At 46.0% G+C, this 24,531-nt stretch overlaps 2 protein-coding genes across 2 annotated transcripts in view; one reads left to right on the top strand and one right to left on the bottom strand.

Annotated features, from left to right (window-relative positions):
- Nucleotides 1–15,131, top strand: part of RABEP1 (rabaptin, RAB GTPase binding effector protein 1) — a 28,868-nt gene extending 13,737 nt beyond the window's left edge. The window contains exons 8-17 of the mRNA XM_005429196.2: nucleotides 733–1,200; nucleotides 2,803–2,907; nucleotides 3,607–3,723; nucleotides 4,939–5,037; nucleotides 6,365–6,505; nucleotides 7,212–7,401; nucleotides 7,709–7,764; nucleotides 8,190–8,288; nucleotides 9,064–9,180; nucleotides 11,321–15,131. Coding sequence (XP_005429253.1) covers nucleotides 733–1,200; nucleotides 2,803–2,907; nucleotides 3,607–3,723; nucleotides 4,939–5,037; nucleotides 6,365–6,505; nucleotides 7,212–7,401; nucleotides 7,709–7,764; nucleotides 8,190–8,288; nucleotides 9,064–9,180; nucleotides 11,321–11,422 — 1,494 coding nt within the window. The 3' untranslated portion in view covers nucleotides 11,423–15,131. The remainder of the gene's footprint in view (nucleotides 1–732; nucleotides 1,201–2,802; nucleotides 2,908–3,606; nucleotides 3,724–4,938; nucleotides 5,038–6,364; nucleotides 6,506–7,211; nucleotides 7,402–7,708; nucleotides 7,765–8,189; nucleotides 8,289–9,063; nucleotides 9,181–11,320) is intronic.
- Nucleotides 15,132–15,349: 218 nt separating this feature from the next.
- Nucleotides 15,350–24,158, bottom strand: NUP88 (nucleoporin 88). Its single transcript, XM_031063788.1, has 16 exons — nucleotides 23,989–24,158; nucleotides 23,451–23,576; nucleotides 23,144–23,230; nucleotides 22,259–22,435; nucleotides 21,154–21,337; nucleotides 20,611–20,761; nucleotides 19,906–20,004; nucleotides 19,694–19,784; nucleotides 19,257–19,358; nucleotides 18,216–18,374; nucleotides 17,658–17,783; nucleotides 17,089–17,154; nucleotides 16,783–16,863; nucleotides 16,358–16,484; nucleotides 15,880–15,998; nucleotides 15,350–15,572 (listed from the first exon to the last, which is right to left on the bottom strand). Exons 1-16 carry the CDS (start codon nucleotides 24,060–24,062, stop codon nucleotides 15,509–15,511), a joined length of 1,833 nt encoding a protein of 610 aa, XP_030919648.1. The 5' UTR covers nucleotides 24,063–24,158; the 3' UTR covers nucleotides 15,350–15,508.
- Between the last annotated feature and the right edge of the window lie 373 nt (nucleotides 24,159–24,531).

Here is a 24,531-nt window from a genome sequence, read left to right as displayed (position 1 = left end):
TTAAATAAAGCATTACTGCTCTCTTTTCAGTGCTACCAAAAACAAAAATAGATTGAGAGGCTCCATGTGCCTCATACACATCACAGGACAATTTGTGTGGCTTCTGGTGCTGGCATCCCCCAGGATACCTTTGGGTCTAAGCCCAGACATTTCCATTTTCTTTTTTTTTTATGTACAAATAACATTCTGAAGGAAATATTTTGATATTTTGTTAGACACTCGAAGCAGAAGAGAAAAATAGAAGAACAACATGTACTTGTCAATATAGAGTAGACTTTAAGTATATTTTTCTCTGTTTATTTTTGTGTTAATGCGAAGTGTTTTGTTTTATGAAAAATTTCTAAATTTCTTTTTGGAAGTGGAGTATCTGCCTTCTGTTGTGTAGATTATGGTTGCAGAGGGAATGTTGCAAGTACATCTCTTCAGGGGAAGCATCTTGTCTTAAATATTGGAAGCTGGAAGGTGGCTGTGTCCTTGCTTGTCTGGCAGGAAGGTAGTCTTACAGAAGCACTCTGTTAACAGAAGACTTTTTTTACTTGTTTTATTTGTTTTTGAATTTTAGCTGGTTCATTTCAGTTCTCTGAGGCCCTTCCTCTGTGACCTTAAACTTAGAGAGCAGATGTTCTTGCCAAAGAAATATAATCTTGCCTTTGCCAAATTAGTGCCCAGCATCCCTTCTGTACCACTAAAATGGAGTAAATATTTGTTTTATTCCTTGATTTTCAATTCCAGGTGCATGTGAACAGCACCCATGGCTCAGTCCATTCCCTGGATGCAGACTTGCTTCTTTCCTCTGGCGAATCCTTCAATAAACCAGACACTGATATGTTTAAAGATGGACTTAGGAGAGCACAGTCAACAGACAGTCTGGGCACATCTGGATCCTTACAGTCCAAAGCTTTAGGGTACAACAACAAAGCAAAATCTGCTGGGAACCTGGATGAGTCAGATTTTGGACCACTTGTTGGAGCAGATTCAGTGTCTGAGAACTTTGATACGGCTTCCCTCGGATCCCTGCAAATGCCCAGCGGGTTCATGTTGACCAAAGATCAGGAAAAAGCAATCAAAGCAATGACACCAGAGCAAGAAGAGACTGCCTCCCTGCTCTCCAGTGTCACCCAGGGGGTGGAGAGTGCTTATGTGTCCCCCAGCGGGTACCGCCTGGTCAGCGAGACAGAGTGGAACCTGCTGCAGAAGGAGGTGAGTCCTCTGCCCTGCTCCTCCTCCTCCTGGGCTCTGCCCAGAGCCAGCTGGGAAAGGAACAGCTCACATCCAGGGCAGATGTTCACTTTCCCCTCTTGGAGTGCTTCTGTAGGTGAAACGCAACCAGTGTAAGGTGGATGAGCTGGCCCTGCCCCTGGGACAGGCAGCTTTACTAAACACAAAGTGCTTTGGATTTTGAGGAGGAGGCTGTGGAACTCAGTATTGTCTGAGAGGGTGGAAAAAGGTGGGAGAACTTCAGGAGAAAATGGGAAGTTGAGGAGAGGGCATTATTGTGGAGCTGGGGATGAGTAGAAGGCAGAGAGGAGTAGAAGCAGCAGAGCTGGGGGTGCTGTTCTGTGTGCTGAGGGTGTTTGCTGAGGGCTGTGCACTTTGGAAATGAGCAGCCAAACTATACCCAAGGCACAGAGTACCACAGAGAGGCTCCAGGAAATTGTTGGGGACTTGCATCATCACAGACCTATTTCTGAGAGCAGCAAACAGCAGATTAGACTGAACCATGGGCCAGTTGCACTGTGGATGACCAAGGAAATTGTTGCTTCTGGGTGTTCTGCCTGTCAGTTTTTCAGCAGCTTTATATAATGCCAGTTCAAAGCTTGTATTTGGTTTTTTGCTGAAAAGTGGAATATTTGGGGTTTCCTGTGGTTTTCCTTTCAGAGGATGAGAGGCCGAGGAGCAACACTTTAGGGGGTTGAAAAGTTGGGGGGAGATAATAATCCATACTGGGTGAAAAGGGAGATGAGATGGGAGTAAAAAAAAAAAACAAGAATGTAGTGAAGGAGAAAAGGCCAGATGAAGGACAGAGGAAATGCAGAACTACTGATTTTTTTTTCTCAATTTGTTGAAATTTAACTTCGTGCAAATCATTGCTTAGGAGGTCTCTCCAAACTTGTTGTAAAATTGCTTTCTTGTTGTTGTTGTTGTTGTTTCCCTATTGATTTGCTATATCTGGAGAAATTACAGCATCCTGAGCTCAGAGCTGAGTTAAATCCTTACTCTTGAGTGTTTCCTTGCCCTGTTGACATTATGATGACACTTTACTTCAGCCCTGTTTCAGAATCCAGAACAGAAATGCAGCTTCCCACATGTTCTGGAGGCAGGAGCAGACACTGGAGTGTGAATTCCTCTTGCTGTGGGTTGGACATGGAGCAGTAAACACCAGCACAGATTCAGCTCAAACTTGACCTGCAGCTGGAACTTTGCTAAAACTTCCATTTATCCCTTTGTCCAAAACCATTGCAGTTCCAGCAGGACAGCAGGTTTACACTTGATTTCCCTGCTGCCCTCCCCAACACTTTATTTCTCCTCTCCTGTTTGGTTTCTGTTTGTCAGAAGAACCCAACAGTGACTTGATGAACTCTGTGTCATGGCTTTTTGTGCTAATGGTGGGACCCATGGCAGGAAAAGCTGAAATCCCCCAGCCGATTTGAGTTATCCTTCACTTGTAAAGCAACTCAATCCTGCCTTTACATGATTCTGCCACTCTTTTGTCTGCAATGCTTTGTGGCCACACCACACCTGAGTGTGTATTCCCTGGTCACTCCCCTGGCTCAGGGCAGGTGCTGACTCTGTGTCCTGCAGGTGCAGAATGCAGGGAACAAGCTGGGCAGGCGCTGTGACATGTGCTCCAATTATGAGAAGCAGTTGCAAGGGATCCAGATCCAGGAGGCTGAGACCAGAGACCAGGTGGGAATTCTCTCATTGCTTTAGCCAGGCTTTTGCAGCTTTTTGAGCTACTAAGGGTTCTGTTTTATTCATTGGTTTTAATTGACCAAAATCAACATACTGGATAACTTGACATAACGTGATTTGTTATTCATATGTGGTCAAGTACATGAATTTCTTAGGGATTCACCTTGAAGAACCCTTTATTTGATGCTGTAAGACCATGCACTAGTGTTCTATAAAAAGTATTATGCCCATGCTGAAGTCAGTATCTTTAATAATTTATATTTTAAAATGCTTGTCATGCATTAAATTCTATTATCTTTGATACTGTAAGATCTGTTAACAGAAAAGGACCTCATCCTAGCAGCATAAAATGACTTTCAGGTCTTGGAGGATATTTGTTTCCTGCCATATACCAAAGAACAATTTTCAGATGGGTGTGGAAGGCATGAGTCACATTGTGCTTTGAAATAAGTGATTGAAGTCATTACATGGCCATGGTCCAGTGCAGTTTGATGTCCCATGTTTCCTTAGAGGGAATAATCTGTGGGATTATCTGTGCTGGAGCCTGTTTCAACAGCAAAAGAATTTCTGGGTTGCATAGGATTTTTGGATTTTTGAGGGATTCTATGTTGTTGGTTTGAGGAGTGAAAGGGTTCAGAAAATAAATTCTCCCCAGAGAATTAAAAATGAATTAATTTTGTTGTGACAACACAGGTGAAAAAGCTGCAGGTGATGCTGAGGCAAGCTAATGACCAGCTGGAAAAGACAATGAAGGATAAACAGGAATTGGAGGATTACATGAAACAAAGTGCTGAAGACTCCTCTAATCAGGTACAAGGATTTGGTAATTGAGGTCCAGGAATGATGAAATGTTCTTCAAAAGTATGTAACAAGAACCTGTGGGTTTTTAGATATGGATGGGCTACTGGCTACGACAAATGAGAATTTCTGGGGTTAGTTGTGCTCCACCTGAGTCTGCCACAGTTTCTAGAGAAATCTATTGTGTCTCTAATATTGTGTTACCCGATTTTGGCATTGAAATATCATCTCCAATAATGAACTCCATTACAGAGTGGCAGTAGGAGTGTGAGTAATGTTTGAGTTTTGGAGTGATCTGTGTCTGACATGACCCAAACGTGCAAACAGAGCCCTGTGCCCTGGGCACAGCTTTGTTCCTAGAAGAGTGGTTCTGTTCCACCACCTGCTCTTATCAGCATTTGACACCCAGTTAATGGGCTTGTGGTGAAGAATGCAGTAATGAGGAGCTGAACAGGCATTAGCAGGGCCAAAATAGGCACTGAACTCCTTTAAAATAATAGCCCACTGGAAGGATTTTTCAGTTGAGATGTGTACCTAATTCTTCTGGAACAAGGAAGCCAAATAAAATGGGTGGTAGTCATAGTTAAAAAATAAAAAAATATCATCATCTTTGGCCTATTAAAGCTCACAATAGTAGGTACATGTTGTGTACCAGAAACTGAATTTACTTCACTTGGGCTGAAACTTTGTCTCTTCCATCCTGCCCAGTATTTTTTCTTACTGAAGAAACAGTCATTAGACAAAGTCCAGCTTAGACAACAGAAATATGTTTATATGTTCTTCTGGCTGTACCAGGGTGCTGTTAATTAAGTAATGATTAATCTTACATTTGTTGTTGTGGAATGACTTGTAAAGTTTTTAAAAGTGCTTACAGAGAAAGGTACAAAAATTCAAAAAATGCTGAAAACTTAGGAAAAAAAGCTGCTGTTTTCCTTCAGTGTCTCTGAAATTGCTTACATGTAAATTTTATTGGAATTAACTGTTGATTCAGAGTTTGGTAAATAGAATATAAAAATATTGTTGGTGCAGAAACAAAACATCTGTCCTTACTGCCTGGAGCTGCTTTCCTGCTTGACTGAGTGAAGAATTAACATAAACTTCAGCGGCTTAGTTTGAGTTTTCAAAGTACCTATTAGTAATGATAACAGGCAAGAGAACTTATTTCTTTTTCAGAATCTCTTCCATGCTTTATTTCTTACATGTTTGTCTGTGTTTTCTTTCTTTAAGATCTCCTTGCTCATGGCCAAGTGTCAGAAGTCAGAGAATTTCCTCAGTGAGCTGCAGCAGGCATTTCTGCAAGCCAAGAGAAGTGTCCAGGAGCAAATGGTAAGACAGGTTAATTCCAGAGATCATGAGCAGCCCTGTTTGTCTGACCCTGGGAGCTCAGTGTGTCTGTAAAAGGCTTTGTGTGCCCAGCCAGGCTTGAGCATCTTCACTTGCAAAGGGCCTGGGCCAGTGAGCTCTGATGCAAGTGCTGGGGCTGGATCAGTTTGTGTCACTCTGTGCTGCTGTCTGTGTTCCTGCACATTCAGGAGCAGGGAGACCACTGGCCAGCTTCTTTCCCCCTTATTCATTGTCCAATTCCATGTCTCTTTGCTATCTCAACTTCACCACAAATCTGAAGACAGAAGATTTTCTCAAGACTCTATTTCAGGATTCATCACAAGCACCATCATTAGTGAATATTTTCTCAGGTTTTAGAGATGAATGATCAGTGTTGTTGCAGGTCAGACTTAAAATAGCAGCCTTAACACCCAGGGAGAGATGTGTATGGAAGCTTAATTTTTTAAAACTATTTTTGGGCACCTTGTTGGAATTAAGCCAGAGAATAGGAAGAGGACCTCATGTTGTAGAAGTAAGTTTGACTTCCTTAGAGCAACTCATTCCTTTCTATATCAGAATCAAATTTCTTCTTTTTCCCTCCCTGGCACAGCATTTATGGGAGACCAAGAGAATTCATCCTCATGAGCCCCAGCATTGCATTTTTGGGGTCAGAGTTTGTGTGCAGCACATCAGGGCATTGCTGGCAGAGATGCTCTGCATGAGAACATGTCTGGTGGATGTGCAGGAGATTCAGAAAATGTGTTGATCTGAGTCTGCTTCTCCTGCTATTGCTCAAGTCCTTGGTTCCCCATTTCCATTCCTCTTGGAAAATTCCCCTGGATTTTTTTTTTCTTTTGTAATGCAAGCAAAGCCATGTCCTCTTCATCCCTTTTCTTTCCATGGGGTCAGCTGTTCTGGTGCTATCCTGGGAGGACAGTGGGAGGCAGACACCCACCATGGAAAGTTCCACAGGGTGAATATTGCAGGTTTTTGGATAACTTGCTCCTGAAAGCACCTGTGGTTCCCCCTCTCCTTCCCCTCCATGAGCACAGCCACACAGCCAGCTAATGGATAAACACAGGAGGAAAGTGGGACACTGAACAAAGCTGTATTTTATTTATCACTGCCTTCCTCCTCTCTGCCTGGACCCTTAAAGTTGGCCTTGCCAGGCAAGAGGGAGCTGCTGGTGTTGATCCACAGCATCATTTTGTTTCCTTTCTTTACAAAGAATATCAATTCACCAGACTGCTGAAAGTAGGGGTAGTAAATGGGGCAGAAGAGATCTAAGCATGACCCTGAGTGTGAATTTCTGCTTTTCTTTGCATTGTAGGCTGTCCTGACACAGTCAAGGGAGCAGGTTTCAGAAGAGTTGGTGAGACTGCAAAAAGATAATGAAAGTCTTCAAGGAAAACACAGCTTGCATGTGTCCTTACAGCAGGCTGAAGATTTCATTCTACCAGAAGCAACAGAGGTAAAACATTTTTAAATCATTAACACCAACAGTGCTTGTGAGTTAATCTCACTGGAGTATTATTCTTTATCAAAAAGCTGTCTCAAACAGCACAGAGATCAGTAATTGGGGTTTTAACCCTGCAAGTCTGTGATGGACAAAGCCAGCCAGTGGTCCCCCTGTGCCATGGCTGCTTCAGGGTGTGGATGGATTGTAAAACCAGCTAACTGGTCTGACAGCTGCTCTGTGGTCAGGGGAGTGTGGGTTTGGCCCAGTTCAGCCAGTTCAAGCTTCATTTTTCAACTGGGCACATGAGTTTTCAGTCAGCAGAGCCCCACTGTATTGATTCAGTAATTCTGGTGAAGTCAGTCACTTCTGTCCAGTTAAAACCAATGATAATCCAAAGCCTTGAATAATGATAAGCCTTACCATCCCTTTCATGGCCACTCCTTTGGTTTCAGCCTAAAAGATTTGGTGGGGCTGAAATGCAGGGGAAGCATCCTAAACCCATGGGGATGTTTGCCACGTTTCCATTTCCTGTGGCCAAGCTGACTGTGGCTGTAATTCCTTGCTGGGAGCAGGGTCTGGGATGTCAGGACAGACTCTGGGGCAGCAGAGCTTGGTCTGGGATGTCAGGACAGACCCTGGGGCAGCCGAGCTTTGTCCTTATGCTGATACCCCAGAGCTGGGTGATGCCAAATGCACATCTCTGCTAATCCTGATCCAGGAGCTCCGGGAGCTGATCCTCAAGTACAGGCAGGACATCATCAGTGTGAGGACAGCAGCAGATCACCTCGAGGAGAAGCTGAAGGCAGAGATCCTCTTCTTGAAGGAACAGATCCAAGCTGAACAATATTTGAAAGAAAATATAGAAGAAACTCTACAGCTGGAAATAGAGAATTGCAAAGAGGAAATAGGTGAGCAGGGGTGAAATGGTCTCAGAATAGGAATATAAGGAATTATTAAGATGCACAAAGGCTTGATTTTGTAGACTTACCTGAATTCTGTGTGTAGACTTACTTGAATTCTAAATACTGTACGCTTTTGAAAGCAGAGACATGAAAACTGTGCAGCTGAAAACAAAAGTACAATTGTTTGTTTGCTTTTGAGGTACCTTTGATGTAACATGAGCTTAATTCTCCTTTAAATATTAACAGAAGTAAACAGGGTATGAACGATTTCCTGTGTTTCTTGCATTTAAGTTTTAATATTCTTGTTTTTCAGCTTCCATTTCCAGTTTAAAAGCTGAATTGGAAAGAATAAAAGCAGAAAAGGAACAGGTAAGAAGCCCTTTCACTGTGGGATTTTTGGGTTTGGTGGTGTGGAGTTTTCTTTTTTCTCTTTCCTGTATTGATGCCAGTGTAGGAGTAGGACACATTCATGTTCCTTAAAAGATGTTTGATCTATTTTATTAATCTGTAACCTAAATACTGGATTAACTAATTCCTAATTACTACTAGACTACCTAACACTGACCTAAATGTCAAGTTTGGATATTTCTCTCCAGCTCCAAAAGTAAATAAATGGAGGGAAAGTAGTGTTATTCAGGTGTTTTCTCTGCCCCTAGAAGAGATTAGCTAGGTGTGTTTCTAAGTCCCTGAGTCCCCTAAGTACTGAAAGATACTTAGGCTTCCTTCTGGAGGGACTGTGGGAGATGGAAATGTTAGGAAGTTTGGTTAATTTTTTTTTTATTATTATTATGCAGTTGGAAAGTTCTTCACAGGAAAACCTGCAGCAGCTGGAGAGTCTGCAGGAGGCAAAGAATGCTCTAGAAGAACAGCTGAAGAAGGAGACTGCAGCAAAGGTAGCTATGATGTCTGGATGTGAAGTGTATCTGCATCTTTTGTGATGAGCAGCTGTGTCAGAGAATGTGGCACTACCTAAGAATGAAAAAAAGAAGCTTTTGAATGTTGGTAAGAAACTAGCAGGGCAATAATGTCCTCTGGATGTGGTTAAATCCTCACCCCTGTTTTCACTGGGATTTGTACAGTGGTGGCTCTGAATTGCTGCTGACCTGACCATCCCTTGGGTTGCCCTCCCAAGGGAAGGCTCAGGAACATTCCAGCCTGTGCAGTGTCCTGATAACCAAACCTTGGCTTGGATGCTTTGATGCTTTTGAAGAAATGTTTGGGCTTTTTTTGTAGTTGCTGTAGGAAGGGGCTCTACTTCAGCACTCAGGTGAAATAATTGTGATCTGAGCACTCACTCTCTGGTTTTGTTTTTTATGCCCTTTCCCCCAACACTTCTCTGACTAAAGCTCAGGACAGCAAGACAGTTACATTGCCAGCAGCAAATTACTGCGCTAAAACTCAGAACTCTGCCTTTGTATTTTGAGATCCCTGTTCATGGTGCTGTTAAGGGACTTTGGGCTTTTTCATGCCTTGACCAGTCTATTGGCACCTGTTAATGGGTATTGGCCCCTGATTTTGCACTTTGGAGAACTGAGGTGTGGAAAGACTGGTTTAGTTTGTTGCCCTGTGAATGCTGTGCTGCTTTCCTCTGGTATCACACTTTAATCAGTTTCTACAAGCTGCTGATTTTTATTCAGTTCAAGCTTTTAAGAACCTTTTCCTCCTCAGGCCAACCTTGAGCAGCTGGTGTTTGAAGAGAAGAACAAAGCCCAGAGGTTGCAGACTGAATTGGATGTCAGTGAGCAAGTGCAGAGAGACTTTGTAAAGCTTTCTCAGACACTTCAGGTAAGAGAGTCCAATCAATGTGTAAGGGCTGCTTTAGTTTCATTATTTCTCCAGAGCTGAGTAAAATAAGAAATAGCAGTTGTAAATTTTCTTATGTTGGTATTTATGATCTATTTTAGAATTTGTTAGTGTAATAAAATGATCAGGTATTCCTACTATAATATTATTATTAAAGCTATTGGGATTCTATTCTGATTTTCAGCCAACTTTCAGTTATTGTACTAAAAATAACTGTGCAGGGCCAAAGATGATGGCTCTTCCAGACCTGTGTTTTTCCTTCTCCATCTCCTGATGCTTCCAATGTGATATTTTCATAGCAAATCATTCAGATGCAAATATTTGAGGATAAAGTAAGGAGCTGGTACTGCTTGATCTGAATATATGAAATGGTTCTTAGAGTTACTGCTTTCTATTTATACAATCTAAAAGTCTTGTCCTTGCTGTTGTCTCTGTTGTTATCCTTGTATTTCCTCCACCAAGTGAACCTGTGGTTGATGTGAGGTGGCTGAGGGGAGGAGTTTTCTCAGGGGTGTCCCTGAGGCTGATCCAGGTTTGCCAGGCTGTTCTCTGCTGCAGTTTGTGTGCAGGGGGACTCTCAGTGTCCTGGGGAAGCCAGGCTGGACTGGGCTCACCTTCAGTGTTCCCAGAGTTTGTGCTCTCTTTATGTTCCAGCTTTGCTCACAGAGGAGGTGCTGAATTTCCGTCCCATCTCCTTGGAGTCCTTGGCCAGGCCCTCAGTGACATCCAGCAGAATTCAAACTGCACATTTTGAGTCAGGCATTCAGGTTTACTTGGAAAATTAACACCAGAATGTGGGAGAATTGTTTACTAGACACAGTTTAGCTGGATGGACAATAGAGATCTGTCCTCTCTGGCTCTGTGTCTGGAGGAGTTGGGAGGACAAAGGAGACTATTGAGTTGTCCTGCTTAGGGAAGTTGCCTCTTGTTTGTCCTCATCCTCACTTTTTGGGTGCAGGCACTGTTTTATGCAGTTCTTAGAGCAAACAGCCACCACTTTGAAGATGTGTGGTGGGCTCTTCCACAGCTTGCAGGTACTTTAGTAAACCCTGAGCTCAGTTAGAACTGTAGGTCTGTGTTTTGTGTTTTCTTTCTGCCCTAAGCAGTTACTGCACATCAGTTTGTGCTCCAGTTTAAGCAGTGGTTTGTGCCAGTGCACTGTGCTCAGTGTGAGATGACCATCAGAGGATTGTGGGTTCTTGGCAGGGTAATTCCCTTCCCTGGCCTTGGCAGTGAGAGCCTGGGCAAGTACCCCTTGTGTGAGGGGTCCACTGGCCAAATCAGTTATCAGCAATTCAGAGGAAGGGTTAAAAAGCAATTAAATGTTAGTTGGGGATTTATAACTGAAACCCAGATCCTATTGCAAAGATGGTGAAAGTTTGAGTGTGAGAAAGAAATCAGTTGTGCTCTCTTTGCATTGGTTCCACCCCAGTTCTGCTGGGCCCTTTTTCAGCAGACAGGAAACAGCTTCAACTGGATTATCAGCAGAGCAAGGAGTGAGCCTGGAAATGGGATGTTTGCTCCAAGAGCATTTTGGCTGTGACCTTGAGAGCCTCCAAGGTTGGGCTGCTCCTGGGAAGGTTTACTTTGCACATCTCCAGTTGTCCAGAACAGTCAGTGACTGGGCATGAGACAAAACACAGAGTGCTGACGATGCCTGGAACCCCCAGAAAGTGGGGGATTATTGTAAAATCACAACTGCCTCGTGTCTTTTTCTTCCCATTCTTGGGCCCAAATTAAGCTTGTCCTCCTTCACACCTTGCATTTCTTCAGCCCCTGGTGATGTTGGATCCCTTGGAGGCTCCCTTTGGGCCTGGGTGTGAGCTCTGGGCTCTTTCCCCTTTGGGTTTAGGTGTGAGCTCTTCCATCTTTGGGGCTGGGTGTGAGCTCTTCCTCTTGCTCTGAGCTCTTCCCCCTTCAGGCCTGGCTCTGGGCTCTGAGCCCCTTTAGGCCTGCCCCTGGGCTCTCCCCCTTGGGCCTGGCTCTGAGCTCTCCCCCTTTGGGCCTGGCTCTGAGCCCCCTTAGGCCTGGCTCTGAGCCCCCTTAGGCCTGGCTCTGAGCCCCTTTGGGCCTGACTCTGGCTCTGCCCTTGCTGACTGCAGTGCCTGTGCTGTTCCTGCAGGTGCAGCTGGAGAGGATCCGGCAGGCAGATTCCCTGGAGAGGATCCGTGCAATCCTGAACGACACAAAACTGACGGACATTAATCAGCTCCCTGAAACATGACAGACACCCTGCTGGGCTCCAAGGCTGTGGCTGAGGTTTTTAACTCATCTTTATAGCAACATTAATTATTATTTAACTCTAACCGAGAGAGCAGAAGACAACAGAGGGGAGCAATGACTTAAGTTTTGTTTCTAGAGGGGAAAAAGGTTTCGTACTGGGCAGGAAGAGAGCACAAGGGTGACTTGTAGTGTAGGAAGGAGAATTTCTAATGGAAACACTAATGAGTGCAGTGTTTCGTGTTCCACTGAGTGGGATCAGTCCTTACATTCTGAAAAACTTCCCTCTTTCAGCCGACTTCGTAACCTAATATAGAGTTTTGGAACATAAACCCCTGTCTTTCCCTCTGTTCTTTCCCCCACTACTGTGATCAAAGTAGCTGCTGGAAACTATTGTCCCTCCAAAACGTTGAAGAGCAAAGTGGTTGAAGTTTTTCTGTTTGAATAGTCAGTAACAGTATTCAGCTAGCAGAGAGAATGAGGTGTAGAGTATGCTGTATGAATATTTTATATTAAAATATGACTTTATTAGCAGGACACTGGATATTGATCTTATTTCATAACTCAGTACTTTTTTTTAAAAAACCATTGGCTCTGTGAAGAATCTGAATGCTGCTGAAATGTGGATATGAGTGAGCTGTGTATCTCCTGAACAGATAAATGCTAATCCAAAAGAAAAAGAACACTGTACTGAGAATTTAACTCCTTGCCATTTTTCTGTTGAATTCAGATACAGAAAGAAAAGCACAAGAAATGCACTGTTTTGTAATCTCTTTTCACAAATGTAATTTAGAATATGGAGCTACAACCGGTTGTTTCTCATCTCCTAAAGCTGAGCAGTGCCTGGAATCCCTTCTCTGTGGAAAAAAAGAACCAAAAAACCAAGCAAACAAAAAACCCAAACAGAAAAAAGCTGGTAAAAGTCATTTGCATGTCTGAGCATGGGCCTGAGGTGGGGCAGGTGTGCTCTGCTCTGGGGCTGGCACAAGGTGTGAAGGCAGGAGCTCTCTGGGGAAGGTGTCCAGGGCAGGTGCTGAGTGAAGCTGTTCCTGCCCCCTCTGCCAGGGCAGTGCCAGCACCCAGGGAAGCACTGCCAGACCCTCCTGGGCAGGGCACAGACCTGCAGGATTGTGCTGCTGCAGCTTGGAGGGGGCAGTGCAGCTCTCTGGTGTCCTGCACTGCTCAGGGTGGCTCCTGTGCTGTCCCCTGGTTCTGCTCCCAGACTGTTCAATTACGCTGAGTAATGTGGCAGCAGAGGCAGGAAATTCTTGTGATCACTCAGTTGCCAGGTTTGGGTTTCTTGTTCTATAAATGTCCAGAGGTAACATGAGCATTCCTCCTCCTCCTCCTCCTCCTGCACTGCTGGAGTTCCATGCATGCAGCTGGACACATTCCTGAGCTGTTGCAGGTGTTGGTGATCCTGGTGGTACAAACCCAATTCTTGAACTTTACAACTCAGTTAAAAGGAGGCTGAAGGAGCAGATCCTGCTGTCCAAAACTTCTTAGTTTTTCCTCCATTCCTTGATGTTTTTTCTTCATATACTTGGCCAGAGATCTGCTTTTCTTCATCACCTTCAAAAGTGACAGAAAATGCTCCAAACTGCAATGCACATGACTATATATTTTAAGTGCTTACATCCTATTTTTAGCAGTGTATATCCTGCTACTGACACAAAGTCAGAACCAGTGGTTTTGAAGAGGAATGCCTTAAAAACAGCCAAAAAATCATCATACAAGCTCAATTCCTTGCCACTCATTACAAGAATTAAAGCATTTTATTCACCCTAGCAATTAATTCCCTTCATAATCCTGACACCCAAAAGCAATTTTTCCCACTTTAGTAATGACTAACAGATGGCAGAGCTGTCATGTCTAGAGATGACACTTACTGTCACATAAAGGTGACATAGAAGTGTGGCTTGAGTCTTATTTGGCAATTACCAGATTAGGGGTTTTTTACTCTTCCTCACTATTTGCTGAACTGTGGGTGACAGCAGCCAGGTCCTGATGCATAAGTCCAGGACCAGATGTTTTCATTCAGTTTTCCAGTGGCTGGATAGACTTTGGAGACAAAACTACAGGCCTTTAGTACGAGCTGCAGAACAGAAAGTTTTTTTTCTCTCTTCCCACCCTCCCTTGCCAAAATGTGTAACAGGTTACAGGGTTAGTTACTGTAACTGGGGACTGCTTCACCTGTGCAGGAGGGGTAAGGAATCCTCTTGTATGGCAAAACTACACCACATCCTGCACCCTCTTCAGCAAGCTGAGCTCTTTAGGAACTGCACTTTGAAGTCTTTCACAGTAAAATATTTTTGGTTGTGTTTCTGGATGGTCCCAGTGTGAGAGAGCAGGGGAAGGGGCTGTTCTGGCCTTCCAGCATCCCTTGCTGGTCTCATGTCTGGCCTGAGCCTTTCGGCTGCTCCAGGGCTGGGGGCTTTTCCTTGCTGTGTTTTTGTGGCTCATGGGCACAGCTGTGCCCAGGTGTGGTGGTGCCAGGGCGAGCTCATGGCTGCAGCCTGGCAGGAAGGAGGTGAGTGGGGCAAGTGCTTTGGGCTCCTTGGTAGCCCCAGGGCCTGTGGAGCTGCTCCCAAAGGCAGACCTGCAGCCCTGGGGGTGTGCACTGTGTGCTTTTCCTTGTTGGTGAACCAGGCACTGCACAGGTCCCTGGAGGAACTTCCTTTGGTGTGGAGAGGAGGGCAGGCAGCTCTTGCATGGTTTTTCCTTTTCACCTCCCTGTTCCATCACGCAGCCCCACCACCTGTGCTCCTGTCCCAGTACCAGCTGTGACCATTTTAGTGTTGGAACACGAGTCACCCTTTTCACCAACTGCTGTAATGTCAGACTTTTAAACAATTCAGTTTGAAATTGGAACCCTGGCTGTTCACAGAAGTGGTGGGAGATGTGCTCCCTGCAAACTGCTGTCCCTCCTGGGGGAGAGACAGCAAAGCTTCAACAGCAGCAACTGAGCTTCTGCTGAACTCAAACTCAAAGGGGCCTTTAAAAGCAAAACAAGACAGTGTGTGCCAAATTTGCAGAGCAAATTTAAAAGACTGTAAATGTAGGAAAAGTTCTTGGTGTAGATACTCACTGGATGATGGATTCTGGTGTTGCTGCTCATGAACACGAGAAAACAAATGCTCTTCCTTCCAGTTCTGGGTGTTGTGGAGCGTGGCTGGGGCCGGGGTGGGCTCTCCTGGCTCAGGCAGTGTCACTGCTCAGCTGTGCCAGGGGGTGAGCTGTTGGTGGAGGCTGTAGCAGGGCCCAGGTGGAGTTCTGGAGTTCTGTCTGCATTCCTGTACCTGTATAGTCTTAACCTGTACAAAGTGTTCTTGCAGCATGTCTGGTACCCCCCAGAAGTGCCCCCCTGTTTTAGCAGTGCAGTAACTCCTGTCCCCCCTGAGCTTCACCGTGGCACCTTTTCCAAGGGCAGGGGGGAGGGACAACCATTCCTTATTGTCCACTAGAGTCTGTCTACAGCAGAGACTGAATTGGCCTTGTAATGGCAAGAAAGACTGCAGAGCCATCTTTGCAAAAGGCAAACGGTGTTTGGAAGTCAATACTGCATTCCAGTGAGCCAAGCCATTGGTGTCCTGTGCAATCGTGGGTGTAGAATTCTGCTGTCTCCAGGATTCCAGTGTAACCATTTGTTAACTGTACTGAAGGTGTGTCCTTTATGGAGAAAGTGTTCCAAATTAAAAAAAGCTGCTGAAGTGTGTGTGTGCACGGCTCTGGTCTTTCTCCTCTGTCTCCTGCCACAGCCTCCCCCCAGGGAACCCCTGATGGAGCAAGGGTGGGAGACTATCCCAGGATAACCCCAGGGAACAGCAATCCCCCACTCCTGAGGCAGCTGCAGGAGCTACCCTCTAACACCCTGAATATAAAACACCTGAGCACATCCTCTTCCCCTGACAAAAACAGAAACCACAGCATCTGAGGAGTCATATCAAAAGTATTTTATTTCACAATTCTTTACAAAATAATATGTAAAAGGTGTATTGTTCAACATACAAATCGTAAATATACAAGGGGGAATACCAGGGCCAGGTAAAGTTCATCCAGCCCCTCGGTGCAGGGTCCTCTCCAGGACATGTCAGAAGTTCACATGGCTCCTGATGTCGTTGATCTGTTTCACCATCTCCCGGATGTGTTCTCCCCTTCAAGAAAAAATAACCCAAGTCAAAAGGCTGCACAGAGCGAGGGAGGAAGGGAAACACTTAGATGGTAAAAGCAGGGAAGGGGAGCAGTGCCTGTCATCCCAAGCTGGGTTACAGACTGCCCTTGGGATCCCGGGGCAAAAAGCACTTCCATACATCTGCTCCAAGTGCTGCTCTCAGGAGCTGCACGTCCTGTGCTTCAGCCCCTCTGCCCCAGCACAGCTTAAATGACACCTGAGACACCTGAACTGAAGGTGAGTGCCAGGGCTCAGGTTCCTCCCTCAGGAGGAGCCCAGCTTGCACTTACTCCTCTCTCAGGACAGCCTGGATGCACTTGCTCTGGTAGGCACTGAGGCTGATGCTGGGCTTGCGGGGGCTGCGCCCCTTCTCCATCTGTTTCTGTTGGTATTCCTTTTTCATTTTCACCTGGGAGTTGAGAAAAGAGAAGGTCCCAATCAGTGCTGGTGCTGCCTGCCACAGTGGAAGCTTGTTAATTACTGCTGTGTTGTACTGCAATTAATTGGTTCTTTTTGGGTTCAAATCTGTCTGCTTTCGCACTTCCCACAAAGAGAAGAAATGTCCCTGCCAGGCTGGGGAAGGGGGAGCTCTCTGAGGGCTTACAGTGTGTGCAAAGGTTCTGTCTGTATTACACCAAGGACCCAAAGCCCCTTTAGTTCATTGCTGCTGATTAACACAAGTACAGCACCACTTTGTTGACAGGACTCGTCTGTCAGCACTGAGGGAGGAGCTCAGTAACCTCCCAGCCTGGCCATTCCTCCTCTCACCTGTCTGATAGCATTGCTCAGGTGCTGCAGCTGGTCATGGATGGTCTGCAGTTCCTTCTTCATATCTTTTTCAGTGTCAGATAGAACAGGAAGCTGAGAGTGGAAACTCCGAAGGACTTTCTTCATCCTTTGAAAGCAAGAAATGTCTCTGAGTTGACTTCCCTGGTACCCAGCTCTGCTCAAACACCTGGGCCATGCTCAGGGGCTTCACCTTCCCCTTCCAGCTGGTCTCAGTGCCATTTCTGAGCATGGGGCTGGCTCAGGCTGGGCCTGCAGACAGATCACACCAAGTCCCAGCACAGGGAATTTCAGAAGCCCAGTTTTGTAACTAACCAGTGCAGCAGCTCCTGCCCACTGTTCTACCACACGTGCAAATGTTTAACATCAGGTGGTGTGAGGTGGAATAGACCCCTATGTGCACTCACCTGTTCATGATGTCTTCTTGCTTCTCTTTGGCTTCCTCATACTTGTCAGCCAAGCGCTCGGCCATTTCCCGCAAACTTTTCCTTAAGGTGAGGGAGAAACAATTCCTTAGTTCAGATCCACACACGGGACATGCCAGGGTGTGGGAAAAGGACAAGGAGGCTGAAGAAGGCAGCTGGAGGAGGGAGCAAACATGCAGGCTGGGAATGCCTTCACTTGTCACCTGTTCCACACAGGGCCTTCTCCAAACCACCACAGGTGCATCATTCCTGAGGTTTGAGTGGATACAGGAGACAGGCTCTACTCACCTCTCCTCTCGACAGTAATTCAGATCCTCCAGCTGTTTCTTTTTCTGTCCCCACAGCAGCTTCACTCTGAAGTAAACACATACAAAAAACCAAAATATCAAACCACTTGCAACCAGGTGAATCAGGATTTACACCACAGAGAAAATGCTGGGAGTGGGAAGAACTAAAGACACTGAAAAAAGGGCAGTGAGAAAAAACTCCCATTTTGTCCTAACTGTATAGTGTAAATAGCTGACTGTGATTTGAAGGAGCAGAGACTTAAGGCAATTTTCCTTTGTTAGGATTAGTGCTGAGGTCAGACTTCCTGCCACCCACAGGCCCAGGCAGGCAGACAACACCATGAGAAAAGTATTTTATCTGTGTGTTTACCATTTTTTTTTCTTCCCCTATAAGCCACTACAGAGATCAGCTATTAAACTCACTCCTGCTTTTCCTGATAACTCAGTTTTAAGTTCTGGTATTCACTGTTAGTTTTACATTTAGTACATTTACTCATTCACCAGGATCAGACCCACAGTGCTGCTGTGTCAGAAACATGCCAGCACATTTTAATGAGAGTTTTGCATTACCTTTGCTGAATCTCCTCTTTTGCCAGGTCCTGTTTCAGTATATATTCCTCTCTGAACACCTGGGTGGCCCTGCTGAGGAGCTGAAGGCATTCTTCAGGGGGAGGAGCAGCATCTTTATCTGCAGATCTTAAGATTGAGATTTTTGCCATCTTACTAATATGTTCCTTTCAAAGGCTAAACCACTTCCAGTGTTTATGGTAAAGCTCAAGGGGTGGGGGGGGAGGGTCTGTTATGAAAGTGAGGGATTACAGTGAAATTCCTTTGACATGAGGAAATCCTAAGGTAGCTTAAGATACTCCAAACCCAATGGGCCAAGCAAGGAGAACCTCACCAGCTGAAGGCAGCCCTGCTCTGAGCAGGAGCCTGGAGCCAGGGATCCCCTCCCAGCCTGCACCATCACTGGGCTGGGTGCCACCCCCCCAGGGACACAGGCACCAGTCAGTGGCAGGAGCTGTGCCCAGCACTGCCATGCCCAAGGCCATGTGCTGTTCAATAGGAGCTGCCCAACACCCAGTGCTCCCAAGTGTTCCCCGTGCAGGTGCCCCAGGTTGTGCTCACTTGAGGTGCAGGGGGTTGGCAGAGCTGCGCTGCAGGATGCCCTGGATGTGCTTCTCAAAGGAATGCTCTGCCTCGGCCACGATGCGCAGCGGGGACACGGCCAGCTCCTTGTCCTCCCTGGTGCACAGCAGGGGAGGGGAGGCAGGGTGGACAGTGCTCCTACACACAGCAGCACAAGAGAACACAGTCAATCACACCACTCACACTGAAACAGGCCAGAGCTTCTTCACTGGAACCCCTGCACTGTGGAGTTCCTGTGTCACTGCAGCTGTTTCAGTGATGTGGTAAATCCAGCCCTAGCAGGGCAGGTAAAGCTCACATCCCCACACCTCTTTGGTTATGGCTCAGACTAGCAAGGATCATAAATAGCCTTTGGTTTAAGGAGAAGAAAGTTCCAGAACAAGGCAGGCAGGCACTGGAACAGCAGCATGACTTTCTCCACAAAGCACCCTGCCTGGTCACTGTCCACCTGTGTGGAAACAGTGAAATAAATAAAAGGTCTCCAGGAGAACCTGATGTTAACACTGGCTCTGCTGATGGTACCTGCCCTAACTTAAACAGTATCCTGCAGAAAATAAGTTGAAAATAGTGCCACCCCCTCAAGGTGTTCACTTCATTGTGCAAATGCACATTAACACCACTCTGTATCTTTGCCACCACCTCCAAAGAAAGTAACTGGAAGCACAAACAAAAATCCTACTTCTGTTTTTCCTCTTTCAGGCACACAACTCAGCAGCCCATTAAGAACATCAACACTACTGGAAAACCCCAACAATACCATCAAGAACATTTTTTTGTCCTAATACTCACTAAAAGTGACCTGATTAATTATATCCCCTACAAACACCTCATCAGCAGTAGGTAACTGCTACAGTAACACTTCAGTGCTCAACCAGGGAGTGTTCAGAAAACAAAACTTCATGGAGTGTCCTAAGAGCTGCAGAAGCCTGGGGTGAAACAATCAAAGAGTAATTGAAGAATAGGAATATCCTTTTTTGGTCCTTCCCATGCAGTCATGGACTTCAACTGAGAACCACATACAAGAGAGGCCTTGTAATGCACTCATAGCTGTTGGTGATGCAAATCATGGTGGGCCCCAGGACATCAGAAACGATCCAAAATCCTCTAATTGGAGCAGGCTGCCTGAAGGGAAGAACACAAAAATTACCCAGTCAGGAAAGTTCTTTTTTCCTGAAGTTGTACATGTTCACTCTTTTGGAAATGCTCCAAGGTCAGAAAAATGGCAGTGAAAATTTCTGCTGGTCTGACAGGTGATTTTCAGATAGAAACATGAGAATTTAAGCTACTGCCCTGACTGTGCAGTAAGAATCCTGATACACAAATTGCTCAGTTGTATTTTTTGAAAACTACTGAGCTTACTTAAATGGCAAGAATGCAGCAAAAGATGACAAATCATAAATATTTTCCATAGCAAGTCCCCAACTTGAAAGCAATTGAGAAAGAGTTTGTTTTTTTACCTGCATGGCAGTGGTTTTGTACAAAGAATATGTTCAACAAAGCACTTCTGTTCTGCTCCCAGCTCTTGTAAACTGTCTTTGTCTTCCTCATCTACAAGGAGACATGTCAGGATGCATCAGATCCACTTTGCAGGGTGAGGGATTCAGTAGTACCTGCATCCACCAGCCTGTTACTGGCAGATGTTCATCTGTTCCCCACTTCCCTCACTCACCTGAACCAAGGAATTTGTGCAGTTTATTGATCCATGTCAAGCCCACACTGTGGACACCAGCTTCATGTGTGCAGTGGTATCTAGAGGGACATTTGGGATCTGAAATTGAAGCAGAAAATGTAAGAGGTGGCACTGAACTGAGAAAACCTCACCCTTCACACCTGCACTGCTGATCCTGTGTATCAACTTAGTGTCCAGTCAGCTTTAACATCTTAATGCAAGCACCAGAAACAGAGATACATGTGTTAGAGTCTGACATACTGATGAGTTGTTTTGAACCCTTCCTATCACACCACATCTGCATCACTCAGATAGGTTTCCAATGGCAGATTATTAACACTAGCAGACCAGCATTCTGACAAGCTGCTTGCTCCCAAAGACCCAAACATTTTGTCCTGCCCCCAATTCCATGGGATAAGCAGGTCCTTCCCTCAGGATCACTCTCTCCACAGCACTCCTTCACACTCACAGGCCAGCAAAGATGCAGAAACTTCTGCTTTATAACTCTCAGATGACAGGATTTAGTACTGACCATGTGTGATCTACACTGGAGCCCCTCCAAGGCTTGCTCTTTCCACAGCTTTATTGAGGGCATCAGGCAAATCCTTACTCTGATCCCCATTTGTCTGACACTGAGGAGAATGTGCAAATAACTGGATCCTAACTGTGTGCAATAAAAAGCCATGAGCTGAACAACAGCCCTACCTCGGTGCAGCTTGATTGGGCAAGAGAAGTCAGACTCCAAAGGATCTTCCTCGTCTCCTGTTGCCAGTTTCAGTGCAAGTTCCAGCTCAACACATTCAAACACGTACAGGGAAGGAATTAGATCGGATCTTGGGTCCCAGGACTTCTCTGACTGTAAAGAGCATTGAATTCTTCTGTCAGACATCATTTGAATAGGAATGCCAACATCAACAGCATCAAGAAAGAGTTACAAGTTTTAATTGTCAAGGAAGGTAGTTCAAGTTTACTTTCAAAAAAATTAAACCCAGGGTTTCTCAGAAAATCCTCCTTAAATTAGATTCTAGTAAATTTGATCAAAAACTGATCTACTGTCAGGGTACACAGGACTGAGATTTAAAATAAAAGTGTCAGGGAGCCACAGGAACTGGATGAAACAGGAGAAAGACTCTACCTCATTCCAAAAGAATGCAGCTTTGGCACTTGGCACACATTTCCTTGCAGCAAGAACTTGGATTAAAGAAACAAAAATACCTACAGAAAAAAAACCAAACCAAGAGAAGGTACCTGCTCATCATCCTCCTCTCCATCCAGCACCACGCAGTGGTAGAGCATCCCCGACTCGGTGGCAATGACCAGGATGTTGGGCACGCAGGGCAGGCACAGCACGGCGCAGGCGTCGTAGCCGTAGTTGTCCTCGGCCGCCGGGTGCATGGGCAGGGGCCCCAGCAGCTTCCCCGGGCTGCCCGTGCTGCAAGGAACCGGTTTGGTCTCAGCCCACGGCTGCAAGGGCTTCCCACGGCTGCCAGACAATGGCTGGGAACTCTGAGTCCCACTGCACTGCTGCAGATTGCAAGTCTGACCTGCAGCTCCTTGCTGGAGAGCTCAGAGGGGAAATCAGAGCTCATTTTATTGTATTTTATGCTTTGAAAGCAACCAAAGCTACACTGCAAAAATTCACGAGGAAATGTTTTCATATAAGAACACAAAATACTCATGGAAGGCTCAAGTTAATAATTACTCAACTGGTTCTTGCATTTCACATGCAGCATTACGTGTTGTGGCATTTCTTTGGGCAGAACTTTAGATGGATTAAAGCCACCTCACTGCCTGCAGACAGATCTCCTCACAGTACCACACTCTTTAATATTCAGCTACACAAGATCTAACTTATAAGTCTTGCACCATCTTCTCAGTTTTCTAAAGTAATTCCTTCTTGTATGTTTATATTCTTGAATAATCATCCTGACTTTTCATTGCAGAACATGCCTGTGAACCCGCTACGCTCTTCAAATATTTCTTTTCCTAGGATGTCCCTGGCTCAATGAGCCTCATCCAAAGCTGAGGATGTCTGTGCCACCAAATACACTGAACAGCCTTAGACCCACTGATCTTTTACAGTCCTGTGTCTTCATATCACATTGCTGGTGGTAAATAATGCATAGCACATTCTGAGCAGTGGAAGCTTCACCCACAATGTTTGGATGAGAAAGGATGACACACTGGTTTTGGATTCCAGTCTGTCAGCACTGCCACAGAGACAGAACAGGCTGCAATACAAGAAAACTCAGCCCAGCATTCCTCACAGAGTCCCAGCCAAGCTGAGAGGTGACTCCCCCACCCCAGCACTGTACACCCAAGCACCCGATGAGCCCTGAGGGTCAGAGCCTACCTCTGGAGCAGGCTGACGTAGGTGAGGAAGGTCTCTCCATTCTCATAGAGGATGTACAGGGGGTAGCCCAGCACCTCCTCGCTGCCGCGCTGGCCCAGGACGTGTTTTGGCACCGGCACCTGCGGCCCGAAGTCGAAGGCCACGGCCGTCTCGCCCAGGGACGCTGTGTAGGCTCTCCTGGGATAGGGCACAACCAGCTGGGCTCAGCAAGCACTGAGAGCACAGAGTGTAACCTGCTCCTGAGGGGTGTGCTGCCAAATCCCTGCCCAACCCCATCCCATCCAGCAGTGCCAGCTACAAAAGGGTGTAACGGACACCCCTGACATGGCACATGGGTTCTGCAGTGCCCCCACAGCTCCAGAGACACAGGAGGGGTTCTGGTACTTCCTGTGAGGGACACCGCTCTGTGTGCAAGAGTTCTGTTTCCAACCAGGCCAAGAGGGAAATAAAAAGATAATCTACTTTCTACATTCCTCACTCAAAATCCCCTTCTTAACCCCATCTTAAAGTCAATGCGTGGTTTTCAAGTTGCTACTCTGACAAACACTTGACTGTACAGTTTGTCACCACTTTGCTTTAGAAGGGTGGGGGAGAGGAGAGGGAGAGGAAAGAAAAGAAGAGAAAGAAAGAAGGAGAAAGAAGAAGGAAGGAAGGAGAAGGAAGGAAGGAGAAGGAAGGAAGGAGAAAGAGAAAGAAGGCAAAGAAGGGAAAGAAGGCAAAGAAAGTGAAGGGATGGGAAAGCATAGGTACTCTGCTATGAATTAGTGCTAGCACTAGAATTCATATGAGATTTTCAGGCAAATTTATCACTTGTTCATTATAAAGACAACTGAGAATACTGAATATTCTGCAAAAGCATTTCAAAATACAAGAAGTCACACCAACCCTGTTTTGATGGTAAGAGTCTCCTCCTCGGTGTCTGAAAGCACAATCACTTTGATGGGTGTGTGAGGCACCTTCAGACTGTAGAACCTGAGGGAAAGAACAGCAGCCATGGTCACTCTGTTGGCAGTGCTGCACATTCCCTGCTGGCACAGGAACATCAGCCACTCTCACTCTGAAATTCCCCCCACGCTACTTTTTTATTGCTAACTCTGGTAAAAATGGCAGGATGCAAATACCCAGTGACAAATTAAGGCTGGACCTGACAAAAAAACCACACTTCAGATAATCAGCCACAAATGGGGCTTACCTGATGGTGTTATCTGATGTCAGGAGCACAATGTGGGGCTCCATGGTGTCACAGGGGTACCAGGCTGCATGCTTTAGGGTCAGGGAGGTTGAGCTGGTGAAGAACCGCTCCGCAATAGGAATGGTGCTGGAACACAGAGCAGAGACTTGCACTGGGACCAGAAACACACAAGCTACTTCTAAAGGAAAATGGGGGCAAGAAGAGCTAGAGACACAATGAAAAGGTTTCAGAGTCTTTATCTGTACTACTCTGAAAGTTGGAAAGCAGCTTTAAATTGAAGCCCTCTGTTATCTCCCCCCAAACATCTGCTTCATTGCCTCAGCAATTGCAACAAGCTTAGAAGGTCATTTATTTGGGTTACTTTACAAGCAGCAAGTACTTGAGCCAAAATAATTTCATTCATGACTGCCCCACAACCCAGATACAACCTGTACCTTCCACCAGGGCCTTCTGTATCTGCCTAACCCCCAAGAAAGGGAGGCTGTGGAGGAAGAGTGGCAGGGCAAGGGTGTCATTATTCACCTGAGGTCTCACCCACCTGCAGTTCACCGTGGATTTCCCACCTTCAAACTCGGAATTCTTGCCCCAGCGTTTGGGCAGCTCCAGCACCATGAGCCCCTTGGTACCAACGAGCGCCACATGGTGCTGGGCAGGGCTCAGCAGCGTCTGGTGCACGTCGAAAAGGGGCGGGTTTATGCACAGAAGAGTCTGAAAACAGAAATGTTACAGGGAAGCACAAGCCCTTCAAAGCACCTGCAGAAGTACAGCTCATCTTTATTTTGGATGGTGATTTACACGGCACGGAATGAGGCACAAAGCAGTGGGTTCCTTGGGGAAAGACACCCCAGGGCGGGCTGAGGGATGATGATGTTCCTTCAAGGAACAGAGGAATAATAATGCTCCCTCAAGGAACAGACCCCCTCAGCTCCGTGCCCACCATGGCACTCCACCCCTCACAGCTCGCATCCCCCCACATCCTCTCTGTCCCGTTTTTAACACTCTCCACACATCCCCCACATCCCCTCACGGTCCGCCCAGCCCCTCACACCCCCTCCCCTCCTCATGGCCCCTCACACCCAGC

Source organism: Geospiza fortis, unplaced genomic scaffold, assembly GCF_000277835.1.
Source record: "Geospiza fortis unplaced genomic scaffold, GeoFor_1.0 scaffold633, whole genome shotgun sequence".
In the NCBI taxonomy this organism is placed as follows: domain Eukaryota; kingdom Metazoa; phylum Chordata; class Aves; order Passeriformes; family Thraupidae; genus Geospiza; species Geospiza fortis.
The sequence above is the reverse complement of the archived record's forward strand: the minus strand, read 5'-3'. Positions and strand labels throughout refer to the sequence as shown.

Excerpts from the sequence above, each read along its gene's own strand:
- NUP88 (XM_031063788.1), bottom strand. The coding sequence starts at position 24,062 with ATGGTGCTGGAGCTGCCCAAACGCTGGGGCAAGAATTCCGAGTTTGAA. Across the intron at positions 20,762-21,153 it reads GAGAGGAGGATGATGAGCAG|TCAGAGAAGTCCTGGGACCC; the intron begins GTACCTTCTCTT and ends TGCTCTTTACAG. Across the intron at positions 16,864-17,088 it reads AATTACTGTCGAGAGGAGAG|GAAAAGTTTGCGGGAAATGG; the intron begins GTGAGTAGAGCC and ends CCTCACCTTAAG.